At 41.2% G+C, this 26,379-nt stretch overlaps 1 protein-coding gene across 10 annotated transcripts in view; it reads left to right on the top strand.

Moving 5' to 3' along the window:
- The window catches only part of ddx4 (DEAD (Asp-Glu-Ala-Asp) box polypeptide 4), a 76,871-nt gene that overhangs the window by 41,715 nt on the left and 8,777 nt on the right, over positions 1-26,379 (top strand). For 8 of the 10 annotated variants that reach the window (XM_055634311.1, XM_055634328.1, XM_055634371.1 and 5 more), the window contains 12 exons: positions 1,025-1,108; positions 5,290-5,349; positions 6,431-6,487; positions 7,753-7,794; positions 10,053-10,195; positions 10,980-11,132; positions 17,610-17,764; positions 18,272-18,401; positions 18,727-18,893; positions 20,598-20,743; positions 21,817-21,916; positions 25,619-25,889. In XM_055634311.1, the coding sequence (XP_055490286.1) occupies positions 1,025-1,108; positions 5,290-5,349; positions 6,431-6,487; positions 7,753-7,794; positions 10,053-10,195; positions 10,980-11,132; positions 17,610-17,764; positions 18,272-18,401; positions 18,727-18,893; positions 20,598-20,743; positions 21,817-21,916; positions 25,619-25,889 (1,508 nt within the window). The remainder of the gene's footprint in view (positions 1-1,024; positions 1,109-5,289; positions 5,350-6,430; positions 6,488-7,752; positions 7,795-10,052; positions 10,196-10,979; positions 11,133-17,609; positions 17,765-18,271; positions 18,402-18,726; positions 18,894-20,597; positions 20,744-21,816; positions 21,917-25,618; positions 25,890-26,379) is intronic. The other 2 variants (XM_055634319.1, XM_055634380.1) reach the window with 1 other exon arrangement.

The raw sequence follows: 26,379 nt of genomic DNA on the forward strand, positions 1-26,379 counted from the left end.
TATTCACGTCAATCTCTGAATGTCTCTATTCACGTCGTTATTCTTGTCACCTCACTAGTGCTTTCATTTGTGATATCAAGGTGAATTTATTTTATTGTCAGACTTTAATGCTTCACTCTAACGGGTCATACACAATGATGGATTCTATATTTGGTAACTATTATAAAATCCGTCAAATGTCCAAATACTAAGTTTGTACAGGAGCATCTATGGAGCGAAGGAAATAGGCAACGTTTCGGGCCCAAACCCTTCTTCAGTCTGAAGAAGGCTTTTGGCCCGAAACGTTGCCTATTTCCTTCGCTCCATAGATGCTGCTGCACCCGCTGAGTTTCTCTAGCTTTTTTGTGTAACCTTCGATTCTTCAGCATCTGCAGTTCCCTCTTAAACACTAAGTTTGTACATTTGGGTGCAGCTCTCAAATAGTTACCTCCGTCTCCCCTGCAGCTCCTGCAAGCCCTTGGGTGTTGGGTGTTTGACATTTTGTTGAAAAGAATCGGGTTGTCTTTGAGGAAAATTGTCATTCTCATGGGATAGGGCAACAGCTCTGGAAGTACAAATGTATCATTTGATCAATGACATGGATTATTAATGAAACTTGTTCTTCTCTGAAGGAACAGTTATAGACTTAAATAGACATTTGTTTTCTTTCATGGCTTTTTTGTTTTATAAGAATGTTGAATTATGTTCGCTCTAGACTATACTCAGCATGTCAAAATCTATTTGACTCTTCTGACACTTATTTCTATAACTATATGGAGTTGACAATGTTTGTATTTCCAAATGGGTGTTTTTCAAATGTCATTATTCAATGACTTAATGTATCAGTTTTTACTCTGAAGTCCTTTTTCCCTTTTTCTTGAACACATTTCTGGCATTTGTTTCTATATTTCACCCCCCTCAACTTTGTTGCATTGCTTTCTGTGCGAGCTGAATAATTTGAATGTTTCAGTGTCTGGTTAATGCTAATTTTTAAATAAAATGTGGTGTAATCTACTAAGCTTCTTTCCTTATTTTTTTGCAAAAGCAGGTGGAGACGGTCCTCTTGGCAGAGCTTGCCCTGTTGGCAGGGGAACTTTCAGTACAAGAGGGGGATTTGGTGCTCAGTCAGGTGAGGGAGTTCAGAACTTGGGTTTCATTTGTATAATTGCAATTGCTAAGCCATTAAAGGGATATCTGTTTTTATTGTATATTAAGTTGTTAATATCCATTTGAAACTGAGGTAAGTAAGCATCCATTTAGCAAGGTTTAGTAAAAGTAGTGTTTTAACATGGGTCGGTAGACAAAGACTTGTGAAGTTGGAAAAATTGGGCCAGTTTGTTTACTAATAGTTTGTAGAGATTCAACAACAAAACCCATGAAGGGAATTTCTCGTAGAATGTTTCATTTAACAATCAAGCAATTATAGTGCACTTTGTCTGAAGAATAGGAATACTGTGCAGAAACAGGAAATAAATATTTATATATCGGCTGAAGCTAGCTAGCTCAGTGATCCTTCATTTGTGAATTATTGTTGTGCTGCACTTATGTGAATCTTAGTTATTGTTTGAGTCCTACAATGTTTATACGACAAGTCTTTGATCACCCTTGCAGTGCAGAAAGTTTGGCATTTTATCAATCAAAATATTTACTAGACATTCCTGAAATTGGTTCCTATCAAATCCTGCTATATTTTAAAGCAGACTTGTTCAATTATTCAATTTGTGGCTAAATATCTTATTTTGTAACTGAAAATTATTATTTCTTAGATCATTGCCATCTTGTTTTCTACAATAAAATATTAGTAATTCTGCCATAAAATAACGAAGGATATTAATCAAATTATTACTTAACCCTCAAATTAACCCTTGGGTGCTGAGGTATTGTTCCCATTGTTTTCATAAAGGACGCATATTCTAACTGGCTGGGATAACTGGGTTGGTGCTGTATGGGCATAGATGCTGCTGGAAGTAACTAGTCGAGGGAGATGGCAACTTTCTGAAATTGAGTGGAGTGAATTGCTTTAGTGTTCTGATATCATAAATGAAAAGCATTGCAACTCCGGTGGTTGGTCTCTGCTGTGCATATCTCGGAGCTCCCATCACTAATTGACCGGCTCTGACCTCCCCACCATCGAAGGGATTTATCTGAGTCACTGCCTCAAAGGCAGCCGGCATCATCGGAGACCTACACCATCCTGGCCACACATTCATTTCACCACTGCCATCTGGAAGAAGGTACAGGAGCCTGAAAACTAACATTCAGGAACAGCTTCTTCCCTACAACCATCAGGCTATGTAACACTACAACCTCAAATAAGCTCTAAACTACAATAGACTTATGATTGCACTATTTTTTATTTTTTGAGTGTGTGTGTATATGTTTACGTGTGTGTCTATATATACACGCACTGAACTTTTTTTCTCTCGTTTATCATATTGTTTACAGTGTACTATGTTTACATATTCTGTTGTGCTGCAGCAAGGAAGAATTTCATTGTTCTATCTAGGACATATGCCAATAAAACACTCTTGACTAATTCAAGTTGGTCATAGAGCTGTGCAGCTTGACATAGTCCCTTTGACCCACTTTGTCCATGCCCAGCAGGTTGACACATTCGGCTAGCCCAATTGTCTGTATTTGGTCCTTAGCCTTAAACCTGTCGTATTCAGATCTGTACAAATATCTTAGAAAAAGTCCTAATTATGCCTGCTTCTACAGCTTTTCTGGCAACATTCCAGGAACAGACTATCCTGAGTGGAAAAGTTGCCTATCAGGTGCCTCTCGCCTTAAGCTCCCTCTCAAATTTGAGAATTATCTTGGGGGGTGGGGGGAAGAGAGAGGGGGAGGAGCAGCGACTGAGTGTTCACTTTATCCATGCCCCTCATGGTCTTGTACCTCTCAATACTTGTCGTTGTCATACAGCAGGGAATCCGACCTTATGGCTCAACTCGTCCACGCTGACCAAACTACATTGGTCCCATATGCCTGCGGTTTGTCCGTATTCCTTTAACCCTTTCCATGCACCCTTCCAAATATCTTAAATGATGTCAAAGTACCTTTCTCAACTGCATCCTCTGGCAGCTCATTCCACGTACCCACCACCATCTGAGTGGAAAACATTGCCCCTCTGGTTTAAAATGGTCCCTAAAATGGGAGGATGAGATTTTAGCGAGCCAACGGCCATCCACACTTGTTATGATCACTGTCATACATAGCATTGTAAGGAATGATGGTAAAGCACACACACCAATCCTATACTTCCAATGGCGGAAGTCCGCTGGAACTGGAGGACAGATATGTGGTGTGTCTGTCACCGTTCCCGTTGGAAACCAGCACCACTGCGTCGCTAGTGTTTTCAACGACAATGAATTAATGAATTCTTGTCTTAAATCTGTCCTTTGTTTCTTGATTTCCCCATACTCTGCATAAATACCATTCACCCTATCTATCCCCTTTCTGATTTCTACACCTGTATATGATCATCCAACATCCTCCTGTGCTCAAAGGGATAAAGTCCTAGCCTGCCCAACCTTTCGCTGTACCTTGAGCCCTCCAGCCCAGGCAACTTCCTCATACATTTTCTCTGTATTCTTTCCACCTTAACGGCATCTTTCCAACAACATAATGACCAAAACTGAACACAATACTTCAAAAATGGCATTGCCAATGTACAACTGAAGCATGACATCCCCACTTCCATACTCAATACCTTGACTGAAGACCAATGTATCAAAGCCTCCTTTACCACTCTACCTATCATTTGATGCTCGTCTCTGGAAACCATGTACTTGTACTAGATTTCTCTACAACATTCCCCAGAGTGCAATCATTTGCTGAAATTCCCTCTTGATCTCCTCCACTTCAAAGAAAGCCCAGCCTATCCCTGCAGCTCAAGCCCACAAACATGTGTAACATTTTGGTGCACCAAAATACCTACAGGTATGTGATTTTATGAAGAAATATATACCACGATTCCAAAGTATAATTTTAGACCCTCTGGAAGAAGTAATGAATATCAAAAAAAATAATATCATACTTGTATAACAGTATTTTAAACATAGAATTACCTTAGAATTACATAGAAAACATAGAATCAACAGAGGCAATTGGAGAAGACTGGAAAAAAGAATTAATGATAAAAATCTCAAAAGAAACATGGGAAAAATATTTGATACATATACATAAATGTTCGATCAACGCTAGGCATAATTTAATTCAATTTAAAATATTACATGGATTATATTATTCCAAAACAAGGTTGAATACATTTTATCCAAATATTTCTCCCATTTGTGATAAATGTCTTTCTCAAAATGCCAATATTACGCACTCATTCGTCTCTTGTACAAAACTTTATAAATTTTGGTGTGACATATTTGATATATTCTCAAAGCTATTTAAGACAAAAATGGAACCTAATATTAAAATGATTATTGTTTGAGTAAGTGGAGATGGGAATAAATTAAATACACACCAAAACTAATTTTTCAATTATGGGTTAATAACAGCAAAAAAACATACTTAAATTTTGGAAAAATGCTAATATACCAACATTTAAAATGTGGATTAGTAATATGCTGGACACAACACATTTGGAAGAAATGAGACTCCTCCTAATAGACAAGCAAGACCAATTCTTAAGGAGGGTCCCCATTTATTGATTTCTTGGATCCATGTGGTGACATAGTATCATGAAAACTAAAAGTTTTAGGTATGGGTGAAAGATGATTTAGAATATTAAAAAAATCATCTCCTTGTGGCGACTGAATAATCTCCCTCCTGCTTTCCTTCACTTATTTCTTTTTTTTCATTTTATCTGTTTTTCACTCACGCTCACTAGTCTATTCTTCACTTTTCACAACCGCTTTTTCTTCTCTCTCTTCTCACTTCTCTCTTTTTAAAAAAAAATTAAAAAAAATGGAAGTTTCCAGAGAATGTAATATGTTAACATAATTTTTGTACCAATGCATTGTACTCACTTCTAATAAATAAAAATAAAATTAAAAAAAAACATTTTGGTGCACCCTTTCCAACTTTATGACATTTTTCTACAACTGGGTGCAGAGAACAGTGTGGTCTCATCAATACTTCAGTTGTGTAATATCCCAACTTCCACAGTGTCCACCTGGGGAACAATGCACCTGTACTCCCAGATTTTGTCATCATTACTAATGTTCTGGGATTGAGGGGTGGTGCGTGCAGAATTTTTTTTTTTTGGTATATCGCTACAGTAATCGGTGTTTTACCTTGCCGCTTCATCAGATGTGTTACTTTTTTACAGTGAATATACCTGCATTTCTGTACTTATAGGTGATGGTGGATTTGATTTAAATCGTGGGAAAGCTGAATTTGGTTCTTCTCCAACAAAAGGTAAAATATTGGATATCTTGCAGTAACCCATGGTTTTTAATGGCTAATTTGTTCCCTAAATATTTATGTAATCCCAATGTCTGCATGTCCTAATTGGAAGGTCAGATAACGTCCAGGGATAGATTAGGATTTTGCTTGGAAATTTGACTGCACTGTGTCTGAAGAAGAGTCTCGACCCGAAATGTCACCCATTCCATCTCTGCAGGGATGCTGCCTGTCCTGAGTTACTCGGGCTTTTTGTGTCTATCTTCGTGCAGTGAACCATGTTGTGCTGTCTTTTTTTCCCCCACTAAATTTTCCTCGACTGTCTTCCCTGTCTGATGTTCCCTGTTCGACTGTCTGATGGGTTATATGGAATTTCATATTTCCAGTTAAAGCTGATCTAGCCTTTTGCACAAAGAATGAAGCAGTGTTAGAGTTGGTCTCCGTTCTTGGACTGTAATGATGAAGGGAGTGGGGGAAGAATCAACAGTGACTGACAGATCACCAATGCTACAAAACACTTGTCTAATTTGCGTGATATTTATTTGGGCAACATATTTGAGAGCTGATAAACCTAAAACCATACTGCACAATGAGTTGCCACAGAGTGCAGAACAACACTTTCAAGAAATTGCTAATTTCAAACATACTGTGGCATTCATTGCACAGTACACTGTGCTCTGTGCTACTTTGCTATCTTTAATTTGTTTTCACTTCGATGTAATGTGGCGGGGGCTGGCAGGAGTCTAGCCAAAAACTAGTCTGACACGTGTTGTGTGCACTAGACGTGTGTATTCTTCTGCAATACAGCTCCCTACTCCTCACCTGACACAGGCGTTGCCCGGCCTTAAATAACAACTCGGATACCGACCCCGTGACTCGCGCCTCCCCCACCAAGACGCCGCCCTCTAGAGCCGATGGTTCGTCATGACCATGGGTTGCTATCAGGTGCCGCCACAGTATAATGTTTGCAATTGATTATAATTCCCCTTCTCAGCTTTTCAATCTTGATTTATTCTGCTCATGTTTCCCCCACTACCTCATCAGAATTTGTAATTTAATTTTTTGTCAGGCTCTAACTTTTTATAAATCATTGCAGGTGGTTACAAGGGTAGAAATGAAGAGTCATTTTCTGGATCTAATTCTAAATTGAGAGGTGAGTTTTGTATTTTACAGCACCAGAGCAGACCAATAGTTTCATGTGTATGATCCATAAGAGTTGGTGCAAGCAATTTAACCCTTCAGCTAATCAAGTGATTGTGGCTCATCTTTAACCTAACTCTACATACTTATGTTTTAACTTTGTTTTCCTTGATATAATTGGTTATTTTAATTATACAGCCTCTAAGCTGTATAAAACTCACCGGCTGCATTTTCTAAGCTTTGTACTTTTTATCCAATCAATTCAAATAATCTCCACCAGTGGAAAAGACCTGAATTTCTCAGCTTTTCCTCGTATATTATTCTTTGTGAAGTAAACAATCTTTTGGAGGAACGATGCTGAAAGCATCAGATGCTGCACAACCCACTGTCTTCTTCAAGGAGGTTGTTGCTCCAAATTCCTGCATCTGCAATTTCTTCTTTATTCCTTGCTTCGTGAAGGCAATTTTAGCATCAGCCAATTTGAGGTTAATTAAAATTGTATAATAGAGTTTATGATTAAACCCAGTTTTATTGTTTGCACCGCTTTCTCATAAATGAAAATAAATGCATGTTAATTTCTTGATTTCCCACACTTCTGCTGTGGTGTCATCCTGGATACTTATTCAATCCAGTAATTTGTGTACTGTTTGCCTTTTTTCTTGGTATTGGAATATTTTAATTGACCATGTCAGATGACAAACTGGGTATTTATTTCAGGTCTACACTGCTGCTACTACTACCACCAGCACCTTTGCTTTACTCCCTCATAGGACATTTAGTTTGTGTACTTGGATTTGTTGGTTTAAGATCTTCAGCATATCTGTTTACATGTTTTGTATTTGTGGTTAGGCTTGCTGCATTGAATTGAGTGGTATTCAAAGGGAGGAATTTGGCACGAGTCACTGAGAATATTTCGGCCAAGCTTTGGGGAAATTGTCAAAATTATTCACATTTGATGGTGTTTCCCTGTTGCTTTTCTCCTCCCATTTTCATCACCTTAACAGTTGCCCTCGCCCCCACCATGCAAAGCCTAGGTAAAAACCTAACTTCAATGCACTTATAAATGATTTTTTTTAAAGCTCTGGATGAACAGTGCTTCAAGCGATTTCTGTGGAGACAAACTGTGTTGACATTTTTGATTGAGACATTATATCAGGACTGTGCAGTCGCCTGTTCCTCTCCAAATGCTGTTTGAGCTGCTGAGGTTTTCCAGAGTTAAAATCCCAGCATTAGCATTCTCTTCAGTTTTCTCATGTAAACAATTTTGTTTATTTACAGGTCATTGGGATTCTGACGATGTTGGTGACAGTAAAAGCCAAGGTATTACTTGAGGCCGGAAAAGCAGGTTGTATTATAAATCTAGAAATATTTGACAGGTTAGGCAGCATCTTTAGCGAGAAATTAGAATCATGGGCATTTTCTTAGTTTAGACTGCTTTCCTTGAATGGATACATTTATTCTCTAGTTATTGTTGCTTGTTACTATTTCCATGATTTTCTAATTTCAATTGAAATTCTAGCAAATATTGTACAAAGGTTCAAAAGTCAGTTTGTCACGTGTGCTGATTAAGGTACAGTGAACTCTAATTACCATACAGCCATACTTAAAGCGCAACAAGACACACAACTACATAAGTTAACATAAACATCTGCCACAGCGGATTCCTCACTGTGATGGAAGGCAATAAAGTCTAACCTTCATCTTTATACTCCGCGGTCAGGGCGGTCAAACCTCCCTTGGAGCTCCCGAAATTGGTCGTTAATCAGGGACTGCCAACTCCACGATGTTATGTCCTGCAGTTTCTTGCGGTTTGAGATCCGGTTTAAATTTTTTTTTTTCCATTGAGCATCCAAAGATAGTGCTTCTATTGGATAACCCTTTGAATTTGTATCTTGAATGTGCTTGCGTTCCCTACGCACAGTGGAGTAGAAATTATACAGTGAGTAGAGGCAAATCCAATATCCACAAAGAGGTAATGGTTAATCAGATAGTACCCTAGCCTGTGGAAGTACTGTTCAGAAGCCGCATAACAGAGGGGGACAATCTGTTCCTGCTAATACACTCGCCCAACTTCTGTACCTTCTGCTGGACTGCAGCAGGGAGGAGAAGGAATGATGAGACTGGGATGAGTTCGATTATGCTAGCTGTTTTTCCAAGGCAGTGTGAATTGCAGATGGAGTCAATGTTGGGAAAATATGATGGAATGAACTATCCTCATGGATTGACATGGGCAGAACTGATCCCAAATCAAGCAATAGGCTTTCTATCAGAATCAGAATGCTTTATTGTCATTGCATGTGTCACGTACAACGAGATTACTGTGTCTCTCCATTTAAAAGAACTTCAAACATTCACATACTCGTACTTCTTACACTCACTCCCTCCCCAAACCAACCCATGGATTTACATTTACATAAATTAACACTGTCTCTCCCCCTCCCCCCCCTCCTTCCCCATAACCCGCTCCCGAGACAGAGTTCAGTTCCAAGATTGCTGATGGGTAAAAGCTGTTCTTGAGTCTGGCAGTGCGTGACTTTAGCGACCTGTACCTTTTTCCTGAGGGCAGCAGTGTGGAAAGGTGGTGACAAGGATGTGTAATGTCTTTCACGATATTACAGGTCCTGCTGCGGCATCTGGAGTGGTAAATATCCTCCAGAGGGGGCAGGGGGAGTCCAATGATACCTTGGGCAGTTTTTTATCGCCCTCTGGAGAGCTGCTCTGTCAGCTGCTGAACAGTTCCCAGACCAGGCAGTTATGCAGTAAGTCGGTATGCTTTCTACCGAACAGCAGTAGAAAGACTCCAGCAGTTTAGCAGACATGTGGGCCTTCCTCAGTGTTCTGAGGAAGTAAAGTCTCTGTTGCGCCTTTTTTACAACTACAGCAGAGTTCACAGATCATTTAAGATCCTCACTGATGTTGATTCCCAGAAATTTAAAACTAGACCCCCTCTCCACCTCCTCGGCCCCTATCTCCAGTGGCCTGAGCTCCAATCTATGTCGCCTGAAATCAGTGATGCTCTCCTTTGTCTTTTTAGTGTTCAGAAAGAGATTATTGTGCACCTCCTTTCTATGGTGCACCTGTAGAAGTTTTGATCTTCATTGAATGTCAGTGTGGGAATCGTGGCTAAATCTTGCCTTGGATCACATGCATACAGTTTAGAGTACAGAGTACAGCCATTTGGTTCAACATTCCCGCATGATACTTTCAATGCCCCATGTGAGCCTAAGTCATCTGAATCTGATTCTTGTTTCTTTGCATCAAGGCAGACTTGTTCCCTGGATTATGTTCTGCTTACCAAAACATAGTAGCTAATTATTTTTGGGCAACTGCAAGTCCATCCTCCAAGGTGGTTAATGCTACCGTGTATATTACTGCGGCCGTCTGCTGCTGGCAGGTTCTGCAGTGATTGTTCAGCACTGATTGCCCGTTCAGGAGCTTTCATTTGAATTGCTGCTGTCTTTCTGGGGAAACACCTGCACTTGCATGGAGACTTGCATGATTTACACTCAGCAAGCAAATAAAATGGCTCTAATTCCATTGAATGTTTTACTTAAATCTGGTTTCTGCATTTCTTTAAGGTCCCAAAGTGACCTACATCCCCCCGCCGCCACCTGAAGAAGAAAATGCCATTTTTGCTCGGTATCAAACTGGGATTAACTTTGATAAATATGATGACATTCTTGTGGATGTTTCAGGAGTCAATGTCCCACCTGCAATACTGGTTGGTACTAAGTGACATCTATGAGGTTGTGGGGCCCTCTTAACTGCTCAGTAAAGTTTCGGATCACCTATATTTGATTGTATATTTGGTCTGTAAGTCACTCGCTGGTGATTTACAATGTTTTTTTTAATGTTCATAAACTTTTTTTAATGTACGTCTTTTTCTCTGGAGCTTGTTTGGGTTAGATAATGAATTGGGTGAAGTATAATGTTTTGTGTTGTCCTCCTTTGCAGTTGTGACTTTAATATTGCTTGAGCCTTTTAAAAAATATCATCTGCCTCTTCACTTGAGACTTTGTAGGTACACTGATAGTTACCAATCGCATTAAATAATGGCGTACAGAAGATTAATATCTCTATCTCAGCAGTGATCATCACATAAATGATTTCAAATACTTACTGGTGCTTTAAATTGTTAAAGTTCTAAATTTGTTTTGGCGGTTTTTAATTTTTATTTTGGCATGCGTTACATTTTCTATCACTTAAATATTTGAATCTTAGGTCAAAATTACAGCAAACTAGCTGACCTTATCAGACAGAGCTTTGTGGGAGGTTGGATCAAAGCTGTCTATGTGCACGATGTGCACTCTGGCTTTGGGTCTCCCCCTTGTTGCTCACACCTTTCCCATCCCCTCTGGTGCCCATGGTGGTGGCAGAAATGTCTTGACTGTTTCCCACTTGGGTTGGAATGGTTGGTACTAGAAATCTTTAAGAAACTGGAATTAAAGGTGCATGCAATTGTCGCATCCAGTGTAAAAAGACAATTGACATATTTTTCCCTCTAGACTTTTGATGAAGCTCATCTGTGCGAAACCTTGAGCAAGAATCTGGACAAGGTTGGTTATCTGAAGCCTACACCAGTTCAGAAGCATGGGATTCCAATTGTGCTTTCTGGTCGGGATTTGATGGCATGTGCTCAAACAGGCTCTGGGAAAACAGTGAGTAGTAGAAAAAGGAAGCTTATCAACGAAGCTTAACCACGAAGCATTACATTTTTAAATCTTACGACAAAGCTTGCAAATAGCAGCAAGCCCCTCAAGCCCGACTGTATTTATTCAACACGATTGTCACTGATCTGTCCCAGCTCTTGCTCCTATTCTGTCCATTTCCCCAGAGCCCTTGAATCCCCACTCTTTTTGAAAATATATTTGTATTCTCTTTAAAGGCCTCTAATGATATAACCCCTCGATCTACAGAGTTGAGAATTTGCCACCCTCCATAATGGCTACCTGGCCTGTGTCAATCGCACAGTGTGCATCTTAATTAACCATATTGCACTAAAACGGAGCTGTTTTCTTGCGTTGAAAGATAACCATCTTGCGTTCTCCCATATCTACCATCATGTTTAGATGAGTTTTAGTTGTGTAACATAGAAACATAGAAATTAGGTGCAGGAGTAGGCCATTCGGCCCTTCGAGCCTGCACCGCCATTTAATATGATCATGGCTGATCATCCAACTCAGTATCCCGTACCCGCCTTCTCTCCATACCCTCTGATCCCCTTGGCCACAAGGGCCACATCTAACTCCCTCTTAAATATAGCCAATGAACTGGCCTCAACTACCCTCTGTGGCAGAGAGTTCCAGAGATTCACCACTCTCTGTGTGAAAAAAGTTCTCCTCATCTCGGTCCTAAAGGATTCCCCCTTATCCTTAAGCCGTGACCCCTTGTCCTGGACCTCCCCAACATCGGGAACAATCTTCCTGCATCTAGCCTGTCCAACCCCTCAAGAATTTTGTAAGTTTCTATAAGATCCCCTCTCAATCTCCTAAATTCTAGAGAGTATAAACCAAGTCTATCCAGTCTTTCTTCATAAGACAGACCTGACATCCCAGGAATCAGTCTGGTGAACCTTCTCTGCACTCCCTCTATGGCAATAATGTCCTTCCTCAGATTTGGAGACCAAAACTGCACGCAATACTCCAGGTGTGGTCTCACCAAGACCCTATACAACTGCAGTAGAACCTCCCTGCTCCTATACTCAAATCCCTTGCTATGAAAGCCAACATACCATTCGCTTTCTTTACTGCCTGCTGCACCTGCATGCCTACCTTCAATGACTGGTGTACCATGACACACCAGGTCTCGCTGCATCTCCCCCCTTTCCCAATCGGCCACCATTTAGATAATAGTCTGCTTTCCCGTTTTTGCCACCAAAATGGATAACCTCACATTTATCCACATTATACTGCATCTGCCAAACATTTGCCCACTCACCCAGCCTATCCAAGTCACCTTGCAGTCTCCTAGCATCCTCCTCACACCTAACACTGCCCCCCCAGCTTAGTGTCATCCGCAAACTTGGAGATATTGCCTTCAATTCCCTCATCCAGATCATTAATATATATTGTAAATTGCTGGGGTCCCAGTACTGAGCCTTGCGGTACCCCACTAGTCACTGCCTGCCATTGTGAAAAGGACCCGTTTACTCCTACTCTTTGCTTCCTGTTTGCCCAGCCAGTTCTCTATCCACATCAATACTGAACCCCCAATGCCATGTGCTTTAAGTTTGTATACTAATCTCTTATGTGGGACCTTGTCGAAAGCCTTCTGGAAGTCCAGATACACCACATCCACTGGTTCTCCCCTATCCACGCTACTAGTTACATCCTCGAAAAATTCTATAAGATTCGTCAGACATGATTTACCTTTCGTAAATGCTGACTTTGTCCAATGATTTCACCACTTTCTAAATGTGCTGCTATCCCATCTTTAATAACTGACTCTAGCAGTTTCCCCACTACCGATGTTAGGCTAACTGGTCTGTAATTCCCCGTTTTCTCTCTCCCTCCCTTCTTAAAAAGTGGGGTTACGTTTGCTACCCGCCAATCCTATGGAACTACTCCAGAATCTAAAGAGTTTTGAAAGATTATTACTAATGCATCCACTATTTCTGGAGCTACTTCCTTAAGTACTCTGGGATGCAGCCTATCAGGCCCTGGGGATTTATCGGCCTTTAATCCATTCAATTTACCCAGCACCACTTCCCGACTAACCTGGATTTCACTCAATTCCTCCACCTCCTTTGACCTGCGGGCCCCTGCTATTTCCGGCAGATCATTTATGTCTTCCTTAGTGAAGACGGAACCAAAGTAGTTATTCAATTGGTCCGCCATATCCTGGTTCCCCATGATCAACTCACCTGTTTCTGACTGCAAGGGACCTACATTTGTTTTAACTAATCTCTTTCTTTTCACATATCTATAAAAACTTTTGCAGTCAGTTTTTATGTTCACTGCCAGTTTTCTTTCATCATCCATTTTTCCTTTTCTAATTAAGCCCTTCGTCCTCCTCTGCTGGTCTCTGAATTTCTCCCAGTCCTCCGTTATGCTGCTTTTTCTGGCTAGTTTGTACGCATCATCCTTTGCTTTGATACTATCCCTGATTTCCCTTGTTATCCATGGATGCACTACCTTCCCTGATTTATTCTTTTGCCAAACTGGGATGAACAATTTTTGTAGTTCATCCATGCAGTCTTTAAATGCCTTCCATTGCATATCCACCGTCAACCCTTTTAGAATTAATTGCCAGTCAATCTTGGCCAATTCACGTCTCATACCCTCAAAGTTACCTTTCTTTAAGTTCAAAACCATTGTTTCTGAATTAACAATGTCACTCTCCATCCTAATGAAGAACTCAACCATATTATGGTCACTCTTGCCCAAGGGGCCACGCACAACAAGACTACTAACTAACCCTTCCTCATTACTCAATACCCAGTCTAAAATAGCCAGCTCTCTCGTTGGTTCCTCTACATGTTGGTTTAGATAACTATCCCGTATACATTCCAAGAAATCCTCTTCCTCAGCACCCCTGCCAGTTTGATTCACCCAATCTATATGTAGATTGAAGTCACCCATTATAACTGCTTTGCCTTTGTCGCAAGCATTTCTAATTTCCTGTTTGATGCCATCCCCAACTTCACTACTACTGTTAGGTGGCCTGTACACAACACCCACCAGCGTTTTCTGCCCCTTATTGTTTCGCAGCTCTACCCATACCGATTCCACATCCTCCAAACTAATGTCCTTCCTTTCCATTGCGTTAATCTCCTCTCTAACCAGCAACACTACCCCACCTCCTTTTCCTTTCTCTCTGTCCCTCCTGAATATTGAATATCCCGGGATGTTCAGCTCCCAGCCTTGGTCACCCTGGAGCCATGTCTCCGTGATCCCAACTATATCATAATCATTAATGGCTATCTGCACGTTCAACTCATCCACCTTATTACGAATACTCCTTGCATTGAGACACAAAGCCTTCAGGCTTGTTTTTACAACGCTCTTACCCCTTATACAATTATGTTGAAAAGTGGCCCTTTTTGATTTTTGCCCTGGTTTTGTCTGCCTGCCACTTTTACTTTTCACCTTGCTACCTATTGCTTCTACCTTCATTTTACACCCCCCTGCCCCTCTGCTCTTGTACCCATCCCCCTGCCACATTAGTTTAAATCCTCCCCGACAGCAGTAGCAAACACCCCCCCAAGGACATTGGTTCCATTCCAGCCCAGGTGCAGACCGTCCTGTTTGTACTGGTCCCACCTCCCCCAGAACTGGTTCCAATGCCCTAAAAATTTGAATCCCTCCCCCTTGCACCATTTTTCAAGCCACGTATTCATCTGCAATATCCTCCTATTTCTGCTCTGACTGGCCCGTGGTACTGGTAGTAATCCAGAGATTATTACCTTTGAGGTCCTACTTTTAAGCTTATCTCCTAGCACCCTAAATTCATCCTTTAGGACCTCATCCCTTTTTTTACCTATATCGTTGGTGCCAATATGCACCACGACAACTGGCTGTTCACCCTCCCCCTCCAGAATGTTCTGCAGCCGTTCAGTGACATCCCTGACCCTTGCACCAGGGGGGCAACATACCATCCTGGAGTCTCTTTTGCGGCCGCAGAAACGCCTATCTATTCCCCTGACAATTGAATCCCCTATTACTATTGCCCTTCCTCACTCTTTTTCCCCCCCTCATGTGCCGCAGAGCCACCCATGGTGCCATGAACTTGGCTGCTGCTGCATTCCCCTGATGAGCAATCTCCCTCAACAGTTTCCAAAATGGTATACCTGTTTAGGAGGGAGATGACCGCAGGGGACTCCTGCACTACCTGCCTACTGCTTTGCTGACTATTGGCCACCCGTTCCCCTTCTGTCCTCTTACCTTTTACCTGCGGTGTGACCAACTCACTGTACGTGCTGTCCACTACTTTCTCAGCGTCGTGGATGCTCCAGTATGAATCCAACCGCAGCTCCAATCGTTCAATGCGGTCTGCCAGGAGCTGCAGCTGTACACACTTCCTGCAAACGTAGTCACCAGGGACACCGACCATATCCCTGATCTCCCACATGTTGCAGGCTGAGCAAACCACAGGGCCAATCTCCACCGACATATCCTACCCCCAATTTAACTATATTAAATATTAAAAAACACAAAACTTTATCTGTTAAACTTTACTAATAAATACTGTACCCTTATCTCCCAGAATCCTTTACTCCCAGAATCCTTATCTCCCAGAATCCTTAGCCTAAAGGCAAAAATGTAAAAATGTAAACCAATCAGAGGCTTCTCCCAGACTCCTTCTCTGGAACGTTTGCGATTTGGTTCCAGCGCAGGTACTCCTCCCCTCTCACGAACGGCTCCCTGGGCCTCTGTGGAAACAAGCCCCGCGGTGTATTTTGTACTTACAGCGCAGGTACTCCTCCCCTCTCACGAACGGCTCCCTGGGCCTCTGGAAACAAGCCCCGCGGTGTATTTTGTACTTACAGCGCAGGTACTCCTCCCCTCTCACGAACGGCTACCTGGGTGTAGTTTTAGCATGCAACATATTGTGATTAAAATGCTTTTTTATTAGTCATATTTGCTTGCTCTAAACACTTTTTTGCAGTACAATGGCATAATTGGTAGGGCTGCTATGTCAACACCCAAGAGCCAGGTTTGATCCCGTTTCTTCCTGTGGCCGTGTGGGTTTCCGATGGGTGATTCAACATCTCACAGACAAGGTTATAGATTAATAGGCCTCTAAATTTTACGTAACTAAAATTAGAGCACATGGTATTGGGGATAGGGTGTTGACATGGATAGAAAATTGGTTGGCAGACCTGAAGCAAAGGGTAGGATTGAACGGGTCCTTTTCAGAATGGCAGGCAGTGGCGTGTGGAGTGCCGCAAGGCTCTGTTGGGGCCGCAACTGTTTACCATATATATTAATGCTATGGAAGAGGGAATTAGGAGCAACACTAGCAAGTTTGCAGATGACACAAAGCTGGGTGGCAGTGTGAACTGAAGAGGGTGTTAGGAGGTTGCAGGGTGACCTGGACAGGTTGAGTGAATGGGCAGATGCGTGGCAGATGCAGTATAATATAGATAAATGTGAGATTATCCACTTTGGTGGCAAAAACAAGGGGGAAGATTATTATCTCAATGGGGTTAGGTTAGGTAAGGGAGAGGTACAGCGAGACCTGGGCGTCCTTGCACACCGGACACTGAAGGTTGGCGTGCAGGTACAGCAGGCAGTGAAGAAACCTAATGGAATGTTGGCCTTCATAACAAGAGGATTTCAGTATAGGAGTAGAGAGGTTCTGCTGCAGTTGTAAAGGGCTCTGGTGAGACCACATCTGGAGTATTGTGTACAGTTTTGGTCTCCTAATTTGAGGAAGGACATCCTTGTGATTGAGGCAGTGCAACGTAGGTTCATGAGATTGATCCCTGGGATGGCGGGACTGTCATATGAGGAAAGATTGAAAAGACTAGGCTTGTATCCACTGGAGTTTAGAAGGATGAGGTGGGGGATCTTATAGAAACGTATAAAACGACTGGACAAGCTAGATGCAGGAAAAATGTTCCCAATGTTGGGCGAGTCCAGAACCAGGGGCCACAGTCTTAGAATAAAGGGCAGGTCATTTAAGACTGAGGTGAGAAACTTTTTCGCCCAGAGAGTTGTGAATTTAAGGAATTCCCTGCCACAGAGGGCAGTGGAGGCCAAATCACTGGATGGATTTAAAAGAGAGTTAGTTAGAGCTCTAGGGGCTAGCGGAGTCAAGGGATATGGGGAGAAGGCAGGCACGGGTTATTGATTGGGGACGATCAGCCATGATCACAATGAATGGCGGTGCAGGCTCGAAGGGCCAAATGGCCGCCTCCTGCACCTATTTTCTATGTTTCTATGTTTTTTTAAATTGCCATTGTGTGTAGGGAATGGATGTGAAAGTTGGATAACTTACAATTGGTGTTTGGTCAGCATGGGCTGAAGGGCGTATTTCCATGTTGTATCCATAAGCTTCAGCTTTCATCTCTTCCTCCCTGCCTCTGTTTCTTTCTCCCCTCCCCCTCCCCCCTCCCCCAAGCTCTGAGGAAAGTTGAAGCTCTTCCACTTGGTTTCATTCAATGTGTTTTTTCTTCTGTATAATTGCCATAGGCCGCTTTCTTATTGCCAATAATAGAAATGCTGCTCAGAGGCAAAGCAGCAGGCAGTCAATTCAAGGATCTTCAGGAACCAGAAGTAATTATAGTAGCTCCAACACGTGAACTAATCAATCAGATATATTTGGAAGCTAGAAAGTTTTCTTATGGGTAAGTAAAGTGTGCTCATACTTAGTAAAATAGACAAAACTGCTGAAAAATGCAAAACTGTTTGAGTCAACTTTTGAACAGTGAGCTAACTGTTGGTATAATTGGGAGTTAATTTGTCCAAAATTTGCAGTCAGCAGCAAGCTTCTCACTGGCCACTGAGAAATTTGTCCTTTCTCCAACAGACAGTTGCATGATTTGCAATGTCCATGCCTTGGGCTAATATATTGATAAGAACTACGGAGGAACGAGTGCACAAACAGTTGCAGGTTTTTTTTGGGGGGGGTGGGGTGGAGGCAGCTTTTTATTATGAGCCTGAAATTTTTTTACTATCTTTGCACAAAATTTATTCCGGACCATAATTTCGTTATGCATGTGTCCAATCAAAGATGGAGTGGATAAGCTACGTTGTAGCAAAGATTGGATTTTTTCTAAAGATGGATAAAATAATGGGTCTAAAATTTGATTAAAATTTGCTGATGTGTATTTTTGATTACCTATCTTGTTCAGAACTGTTGTGAGACCTGTTGTAGTCTATGGAGGAACGAGTACAGGACATCAAATCCGCCAGGTTTTACAAGGATGTAATATATTATGTGGCACCCCAGGAAGACTTTTGGATATTATCTCTAGAGGAAAAGTAAGTCTTAGATTTGTCATTGCGCTCCAAATACTTGTTGAAAATGTTTTGTTGAATTTTGGCAAGTTTGCCAGGCTGCTGCCTCGAACATGATGCCTATCTATTGTACATTTGATATTCCTTTTGAAGTCAAATTGCAAAAGCAGAGTTTCCACAGAGGGAAAATTCAGATATTTTTGCGTTACTGGATAAGGTGTAATTCTTAACAGGACTTCCCTGTAATAATGCATTAACATTTAACTTGCCATCTTCGTTCATATAATTTGTTAATAGTGTATGCAATGTATGATTAGCCATGCTGATCTAGAAGTTTTTTGCTTTCTAGGTTGGCCTTGGTAAGGTGCAGTACTTAATATTGGATGAAGCAGATCGCATGCTGGATATGGGATTTGAGCCAGATATGCGGAAACTAGTTGATACATTTGGCATGCCACCGAAGGAGAATCGCCAGACTTTGATGTTTAGTGCCACCTTTCCTGAAGAGATTCAGAAGTAAAATACAATATTAACATGCTTAGCAATATTTTTGAGTTGTCTTTTGAAAGCTTAAGTAAACAAGTGAAAGCTTAATGTAAATAAATTGACCTCTCGCTTTCATATTTTTGAGATTCTATTTTACTTGTGTCCACGTTTGTATGAAATGTTCTTCAGTAATTGGTGCCCTTAATCCATACTCTCAAATGAAGCTAGTTTTTATTTGGTCTCAAGGCAATGGTTCTTTTAACAAACAAATTGAGTCAACACTGACAGTTTTGCAAGATGACCATGGCATTGTTCATTGTCAATGACACAGTTGACCTTATCTTTGGAACTTGGAGTTTAGCAGCATTTAATCCATAATTCAGTGGTACAATTTTTGTGGTTGTGCTCCTGAATGTATAGGGTAGTTATTCGGTCTTCTCGTCTGCAGCAACTGCTTTTGCTTAATAAGTAGAAAAAACTCGTGTTGGTTTGGAATATTCAAGACTCGAGTGTTTAATTGTACCAGCAACTGAGCAATTAAATTCTTGCTGCTGCTGCTGCTTTACAGACCAATTAGTGTGATACCACACATATACCATAATCAGTAACACATTAAATTATCGGTAATACTGGGTACTGAGACCAGAATAGGGCAAAGCACATTATCCTTTAAAAACACAGTAAGGAATCTGGTATCTTATTTCAAGCATTCATAGCCCTTTCTGTCAGAATACTGACTCAATTGCTTTAAGTATTCCCACCATCAAAAATATGAATTAGATAGCCTTAATTGGTCATTAACCATGTTTGCATATATCTTAAGGTGTGGACTGCTTTAGGTTTAGTTTAGATACATCGTGGAAACAGGCACTCCAGCCCATCGAGTCCGCACTGCCCATCGATCCCTGCACATTAATACTACCCTACGCACAGGTCAGGTCAGGGGGAGTTCCCTCTGCCACGAGTACAGTGCAATCCCGTGCTACCTGCTCCATGGTCGCATAGTCGGCGACTAAACCGTCTCCACCCGGGTTGCCAGGTGAGGAGGAGGATGTGGACCCCCAGCAGGACCAAAAACAAGACCTGTCAAAGGGCGGATGAGCTCCTAGCGAGCCAACGGCCATCCACACTTCAGTAGAACTTGCGATCACTGTTGCACATAGCATTGTAAGGAATGATGATAAAGCACACACACACCAAAATCCTATACTTCCAGCGGTGGAAGTCCGCAGGAACTGGGAAACAGATGTGTGGTGCATCCGTCACCATTCCTGTTGGAAACCAGCACCACTGCATCCCTAATGTTTTTAACGATAATGAATGACACGCATTAGGGACAATTTTACATTTACACCAAGCTAATTAACCTACAAACCTGCACATCTTTGACGCGTGGGAGGAAACCAAAGATCTCAGAGAAATCCCTCTCAGGTCACGGAGAACATACAAACTCCATACAGACAGCACCCATAGTCAGGATCAAACCTATGTCTCTGGTGCTGTAAGGCAGTAGCTCTTTCGCTGCACCACATGCTGCCAATTCACAGGAAGATGGTTGCAAGCCTTTGTGTGACTAAATGCGGATCAATTTCATTATAAACTGTATTTTAGTTTTCACAGTTACTGTAGCGGCATTTGAATTCGAGGCTTTTTTTTTTGTCCCTGCCTTTGGTTTACTAGTTTAGTAACAACCACTACTAACTGCTAATTTTCATAACTTCTGGTTTTCTTCAGTTTGGCTGCAGACTTCATGAAGAGTTCTTATTTATTCCTTGCCGTTGGTCAGGTGGGAGGAGCCTGTGGAGACGTACAGCAATCCATACTTCAAGTAGACCAGTATTCTAAAAGGAACAAATTGGTCGAAATCCTCACCAACATAGGTGAGTCTCTCCTTTTACAACCAGCTGTCCATCTATGATCCAGTGCAAGGAGGAGCAAATAATTCTCAATGTTTGGATGCTTTTTGGGTGAGATGGTAGGGTGGTGAAACCTATTTTAAAATTGTTTGATCTCTTATTTTGCTGGCATTAAATTTGTCAAAAAGGATTTGTGTGTAATTCTGGGTGAAGCTGATGAAAAACCCTGACAAGGTAACCCCAAGGATGCAGATGAAAATTTCTTTGTACATTCAGCTTTTACCAAACTCCATTTGCAGTCTAATTATGCGTCTGGTTTTAGCAATGTAGTCCTTTTTATCTTATTGTGTGATCCAAGGTGAAAATTAGGAAGATTGGGATCCTTGGAGCAAAAGCCAAGTGAGCTGTTTTACCAAGTGCCAACAGTTTAAAAAGCTGAGAAAACTGCAGTAAGCAACTAACTTGTCAAGTAGACAGGTTTTGACCTACCATCTTGTATGTTTTTTTGTTTTGGAGCTTATTTAAAATAAGTACTTCACTTTTTCTTTTTTTTTAAATTGTTATTGCTTCTATTGGAGTCTGGCTGATAAATTAGATATGCCGTCATATGCTGAGAGAATGGAGCGGCTGGGCTTGTATACTCTTGAATTTAGAAGGATGAGAAGGGATCTTATTGAAACATAAGATTATTAAGGGTTTGGTCATGCTAAAGGCGGGAAACGTGTTCCCAATGTTGGGGGAGTCCAGAACCAGGGGCCACAGTTTAAGAATAAGGGGTAAGCCATTTAGAACAGAGATGAGGAAACACTTTTTCACACTGAGTTGTGATTGTAGAATTCTCTGCCTCAGGGCGGTTCTCTGGATACTTTCAAGAGAGAACTAGACAGGGCTCTTAAAGACAGCGGAATCGGTAGATATGGGGAGAAGGCAGGAATGGGGTACTGATTGTGGATGATCAGCCATGATCACATTGAATGGCGGTGATGGCTCGAAGGGCTGAATGGCCTACTCCTGCACCTATTGTCTGTATTCACCCAATATTCTTTGGTCATTTGTAACCAGTAGAACATTTTAACGGTCTTGGTATAATTTCCTAGGTAATGAACGAGCCATGGTCTTTGTTGACACCAAGAGGAAAGCTGACTTTCTTGCTACTTTCCTCTGTCAAGAAAAGTTCCCTACAACAAGTATTCATGGGTAAGGTTTTTGAGCTTTTCATATTTTGCATTTTCTCTTTTCCATCGGGAATAATGGTTCTCAGATTTTTGTTAGTTGCTCTGATGTACTTTTTTTTAAATGCTGACTTTGTCATAACAAAAGCCATATGCATGCATTCAACTCGAGTAACAATATGAATATTTTAAATGTATCAAGCCTGGACCTAAATTCTACCTAAACCAGCAAGCTTGAAATCATTGCCCTGGGAGTAGCCACGCTACGACTGTTTTTTACCAACATTTGGGTTGTATTCATGCCACAGTGGAAATCACCTCCAGAATTAGAAAGGAATTGGGAAATAGTGTTTGTCAGGTTTCACTTACTTTCTCATTGAATCCCTCTTGACCCATTACTAAATGCTTTCATTTTGACTGAATTCTATTGCACCGTCTGTTTTTTGTTTGGACTTTTGATCAGAGTTTTGTAATTCTTTTTTTTTTTTGTTAGCAGCAAAGGCTAACAATTATTTATCTATAATTGCCATTTGAAAACTAGCTGTGATCCACTGTGTTCAACTGCTCTTGACTTTATTGAAGCAACTGTTGGGTACACTATTTTCTGGACTTTGACCCAGTGATAATGAAAGATTTGCCATGAAAAAGTTATGAAACTAAAACTATTCTCCAATTTCAGTTAAGTCATCTGGCTTTTTTCAGGGGTTCTGTCATTTGGCATTTTTTTCAGATTTGGCTGGGTCATTGTTTTAATTTTGATTCCACTTGAGGGGAATCCAAAATTCCAGCATATAAATGTTCTAATTCTGGCCAGCTATTTTCTGGAGTAGTGCAAGCTTGTATGTCCAGGGATCAGAGGGATATGCAATGGCAAATGCTTTTTTTTTATATGCCAGAAAATCAGAATTATATAACACAGAAATTGGTCTTTTGGCCCACTAGTACATGCCAGCCTCTGTCTACTAACATTAATCCGACTTGCCAGCATCTGGATCATATCTATCTGTGAAGGGGAGAACTGCAAATGCTGATTTAAATCAAAGGTAGACACAAATTGCTGGAGTTACTCAGTGGGACAGGCAGCATCTCTGGAGAGAAGGAATGGGACGTTTCGGGTCGAGACCCTTCTTCAGACTGGTCAGGGAAGTGGGCGGGACGGAAATAGAATGTAGTCAGACTGTCTTATTTGTCTGGACCTTGCCAATGTGAATTTAACGGCATCTGAATTATAGAAATTATTGGATTCCACTGCGTTCTTTGGCAGTGTATTCCAGCTATTTCACACTAGTTTAAAAAAAAATAAAAAATTAAAATCTGCCGATCAAGTCCCCTTTAAAACTTGTACTTTTCTGTCAAGTCTGTCTTGTTTTTGGTCAGTAAACAATTTCTCTGGAGTTGCAGGGGAGAGGTCATGGACCAGAAACGTGTTTTCTTGATAGTCAGCTTGAAGGAAATGTTTTTGGATGGGAGCCATCTGGAGGAGATTTGACCTTGCGAGTGTAGGAATGATGCAGCACAGGAAATCCGTTGGCTCATTAGACCTTCTACAGCTTAAGCAATTAATGTCTCAAAGTTGATGAATATTTTGAAGTATTGTGTCCAAGAGTGACAACTAACCTCTCGTATGGGGCCCAATCAATGGTTTGTAAATGCTTAGCATGATGTTCTTTGGACAATGTTGCTAATGAAGCACAAAATCTTTTATTTCGACCAGACTACCACATTGCATTTCAAGTTACTTGATTCCTGTCCGCACCCTACAGAGTTTGATTATTTTAGTTTACATTATCAACTGGTTCATTTAAATTATGTTTCATTTTGTATTGCATTTAGCCTGCCTGCATAAAAAGTTAATCACCTTCCATCCAACTAGCAATGTTGTTTTGAGGTTGAGAGTGATACCTAATTGTTTTGGAAAGGAGATGGGTGTGCATATGGTGCATTTTTCTCGTAGGTGTGTTTGGTTAAATACAAAAGAAAACCAGCAATTCAAACATTTTGATTAAGCTGTTAGCTACTTTAACTTTGATTTGATATGAACAATCCATTACTTGTCCATACTTGTCCAAGTGACCATTGACCTGTCTTCAGATTGTCAGCTCAGTGAAGTTTATTATGCAACGTAAATATAACTTTCTCCAAGTCTGACAGTTCTGTCATCTTTGGGTTCATAATTGAATCATCTTCTTCTGCCCCTAGCTATTTTCTAAATAATTAGCACTTCACATCATTGAACCGTTGAATGGACAATAGGTGCAGGAGTAGGCCATTCGGCCTTTCATGTCAGCACCGCCATTCAATGTGATCATAGCTGATCATCCCCAATCAGTACCCCATTCCTGCCTTCTCCCCATATCCCCTGACTCCGCTAGCTTTAAGAGTCCTATCTAGCTCGCTCTCGCAAGTATCCAAAGAACCGGCCTCCACGGCCCTCTGAGGCAGAGAATTCCACACTCGTAATTCTCTGTGAGAAAAAGTGTTTCCTTGTCTCCATTCTAAATGGTTTGCCCCTTATTCGTAAACTGTGGCCCCTGGTTCTGGACTCCCCCAACATCGGGAACATGTTTCCTACCTCTCGCGTGTCCAAACCCTTAATCTTATGTTTCAATAAGATCTCCTCTAATCCTTTTAAACTCCAGAGTATACAAGCCCAGTCGCTCCATTCTCTCAGCATATGACAGTCCCGCCATCCCGGGAATTAACTTTGTAAACCTGCGCTGCACTCTCTCAATAGCAAGAATGTCCTTCCTCAAATTAGGGGACCAAGATTGCACAATATACTCCAGGTGTGGTCTCACTAGGGCCCTGTACAACTGCAGAAGGACCTCTTTGCTCCCTTAACTCAACTCTTGTAATAAAGACTAACATGCCATTCGCTTTCTTCTCTGCCTGCTGTACCTGCATGCTTACTTTCATTGACTGATGAACAAGGATCCCATTGTACTTCCCCTTTTCCCAACTTGACACCATTTTGATAGTAATCTGCCTTCCTGTTTTTGCTATCAAAGTGGATAACCTCACATTTCTCCACATTAAACTGCATCTGCCCACTCACCCAACCTGTCCAAGTCACCCTGCATTCTCATAGCATCCTCCTCACAGTTCACACTGCCACCCAGCTTTGTGTCATCTGCAAATTTGCGAATGTTACTTTGAATCCCTTCGTCTAAATCATTGTGACCATTGTGACTAAATCAAGTGACTATCATTTAGCTGATATGCCCATATTTTGTAGCTACATCTGACTGAGTTGATGGTGTGCACATTGGTGTGGGAAGAAAATTAATTCGAAATTGAATAAAGTGTGTTCTTGGCTTTGTATTCTGGTTTAAATAGAATAAATTATCCAAAATTGGTGATTCGTATCTTAATTGTCTGGTTTTGTGTTAATCATAGACTGGTTTTGTAATATATTGACATTCGTAATCAGCATTTCCTGTTGCTTCATTGTAAATTGTTGAAACAATGGTATGTCATGTGCACTATTGTCCTTGGACTGCTGTTAAAAATATTTGTTCTATTTCTGTTCCATTTCCTTGCATTATCCTTATCTCTCCATTCTGTAGAATTGATCAGGGAAAGGTAATGGAGTGTCTTTTTTTTTTATTTGTAATTTATTTATCTTTAAAGTATTAGCAATTATTGACATAATTCTAGAATTGCAGTGACTCATTCTTGCTAGGTATAGAGATTTAAAATATCACTGCAATTGTAATTTGTTTTGCAGTGATCGAGAACAACGGGAAAGGGAGATGGCACTTGGTGATTTCCGTACAGGGAAGTGTCCCGTGTTGGTGGCTACAGCGGTGGCAGCTCGAGGGCTGGACATTGAGCATGTGCAACACGTCATTAACTTTGATTTACCGTCCACCATCGATGAATATGTCCATCGCATTGGGCGCACAGGCCGTTGTGGACATGTTGGCAAAGCAATATCATTCTTTGATTCAAAAACAGATTCGCCGATAGCGCGTGCCCTGTTAAAGGTCCTTTCTGATGTAAGTACTGCTGACGTTTAGATAGTAGAAAGAATGCTTAACAATATTTGCACAGTTCAAACCCCTCTGTTTTCCTTCAATTACAGTTCCCACTATATTCAGAATTAAGCCCATCAATTTTGCACATTTGGTAGGATATTCAAAAGATATTTTAAAAACAGAACCTCAAAGATGATAACCTCGGAGTTCTTCCATTGCCAGTGAATATGGGAATAGGGCATTAGCTAAATGAATGTGATTGGAGACATTGGTAGAATCTGAATATGTGAGGACTTGAGTCCTGACAGTACCCAAACCAATGTCCATCTGAGGGTGTCTATGTTCTGCAGTGATTTTAAACTAGAATGGCAGCAGGATGAAGCTGTGTTGGGGGTGGGGGAGGGGTAGAAAAGTAAAGAGATGAAAGAGCAAACTGCCCAATGCAATAGCAGTAGGCAGGGTAATTGAGAGACGAGTAGGACCATGGTATATGGATGGGGGGGGGGGGGGG

This window comes from Leucoraja erinacea, chromosome 1, assembly GCF_028641065.1.
Source record: "Leucoraja erinacea ecotype New England chromosome 1, Leri_hhj_1, whole genome shotgun sequence".
NCBI lineage: Eukaryota > Metazoa > Chordata > Chondrichthyes > Rajiformes > Rajidae > Leucoraja > Leucoraja erinaceus.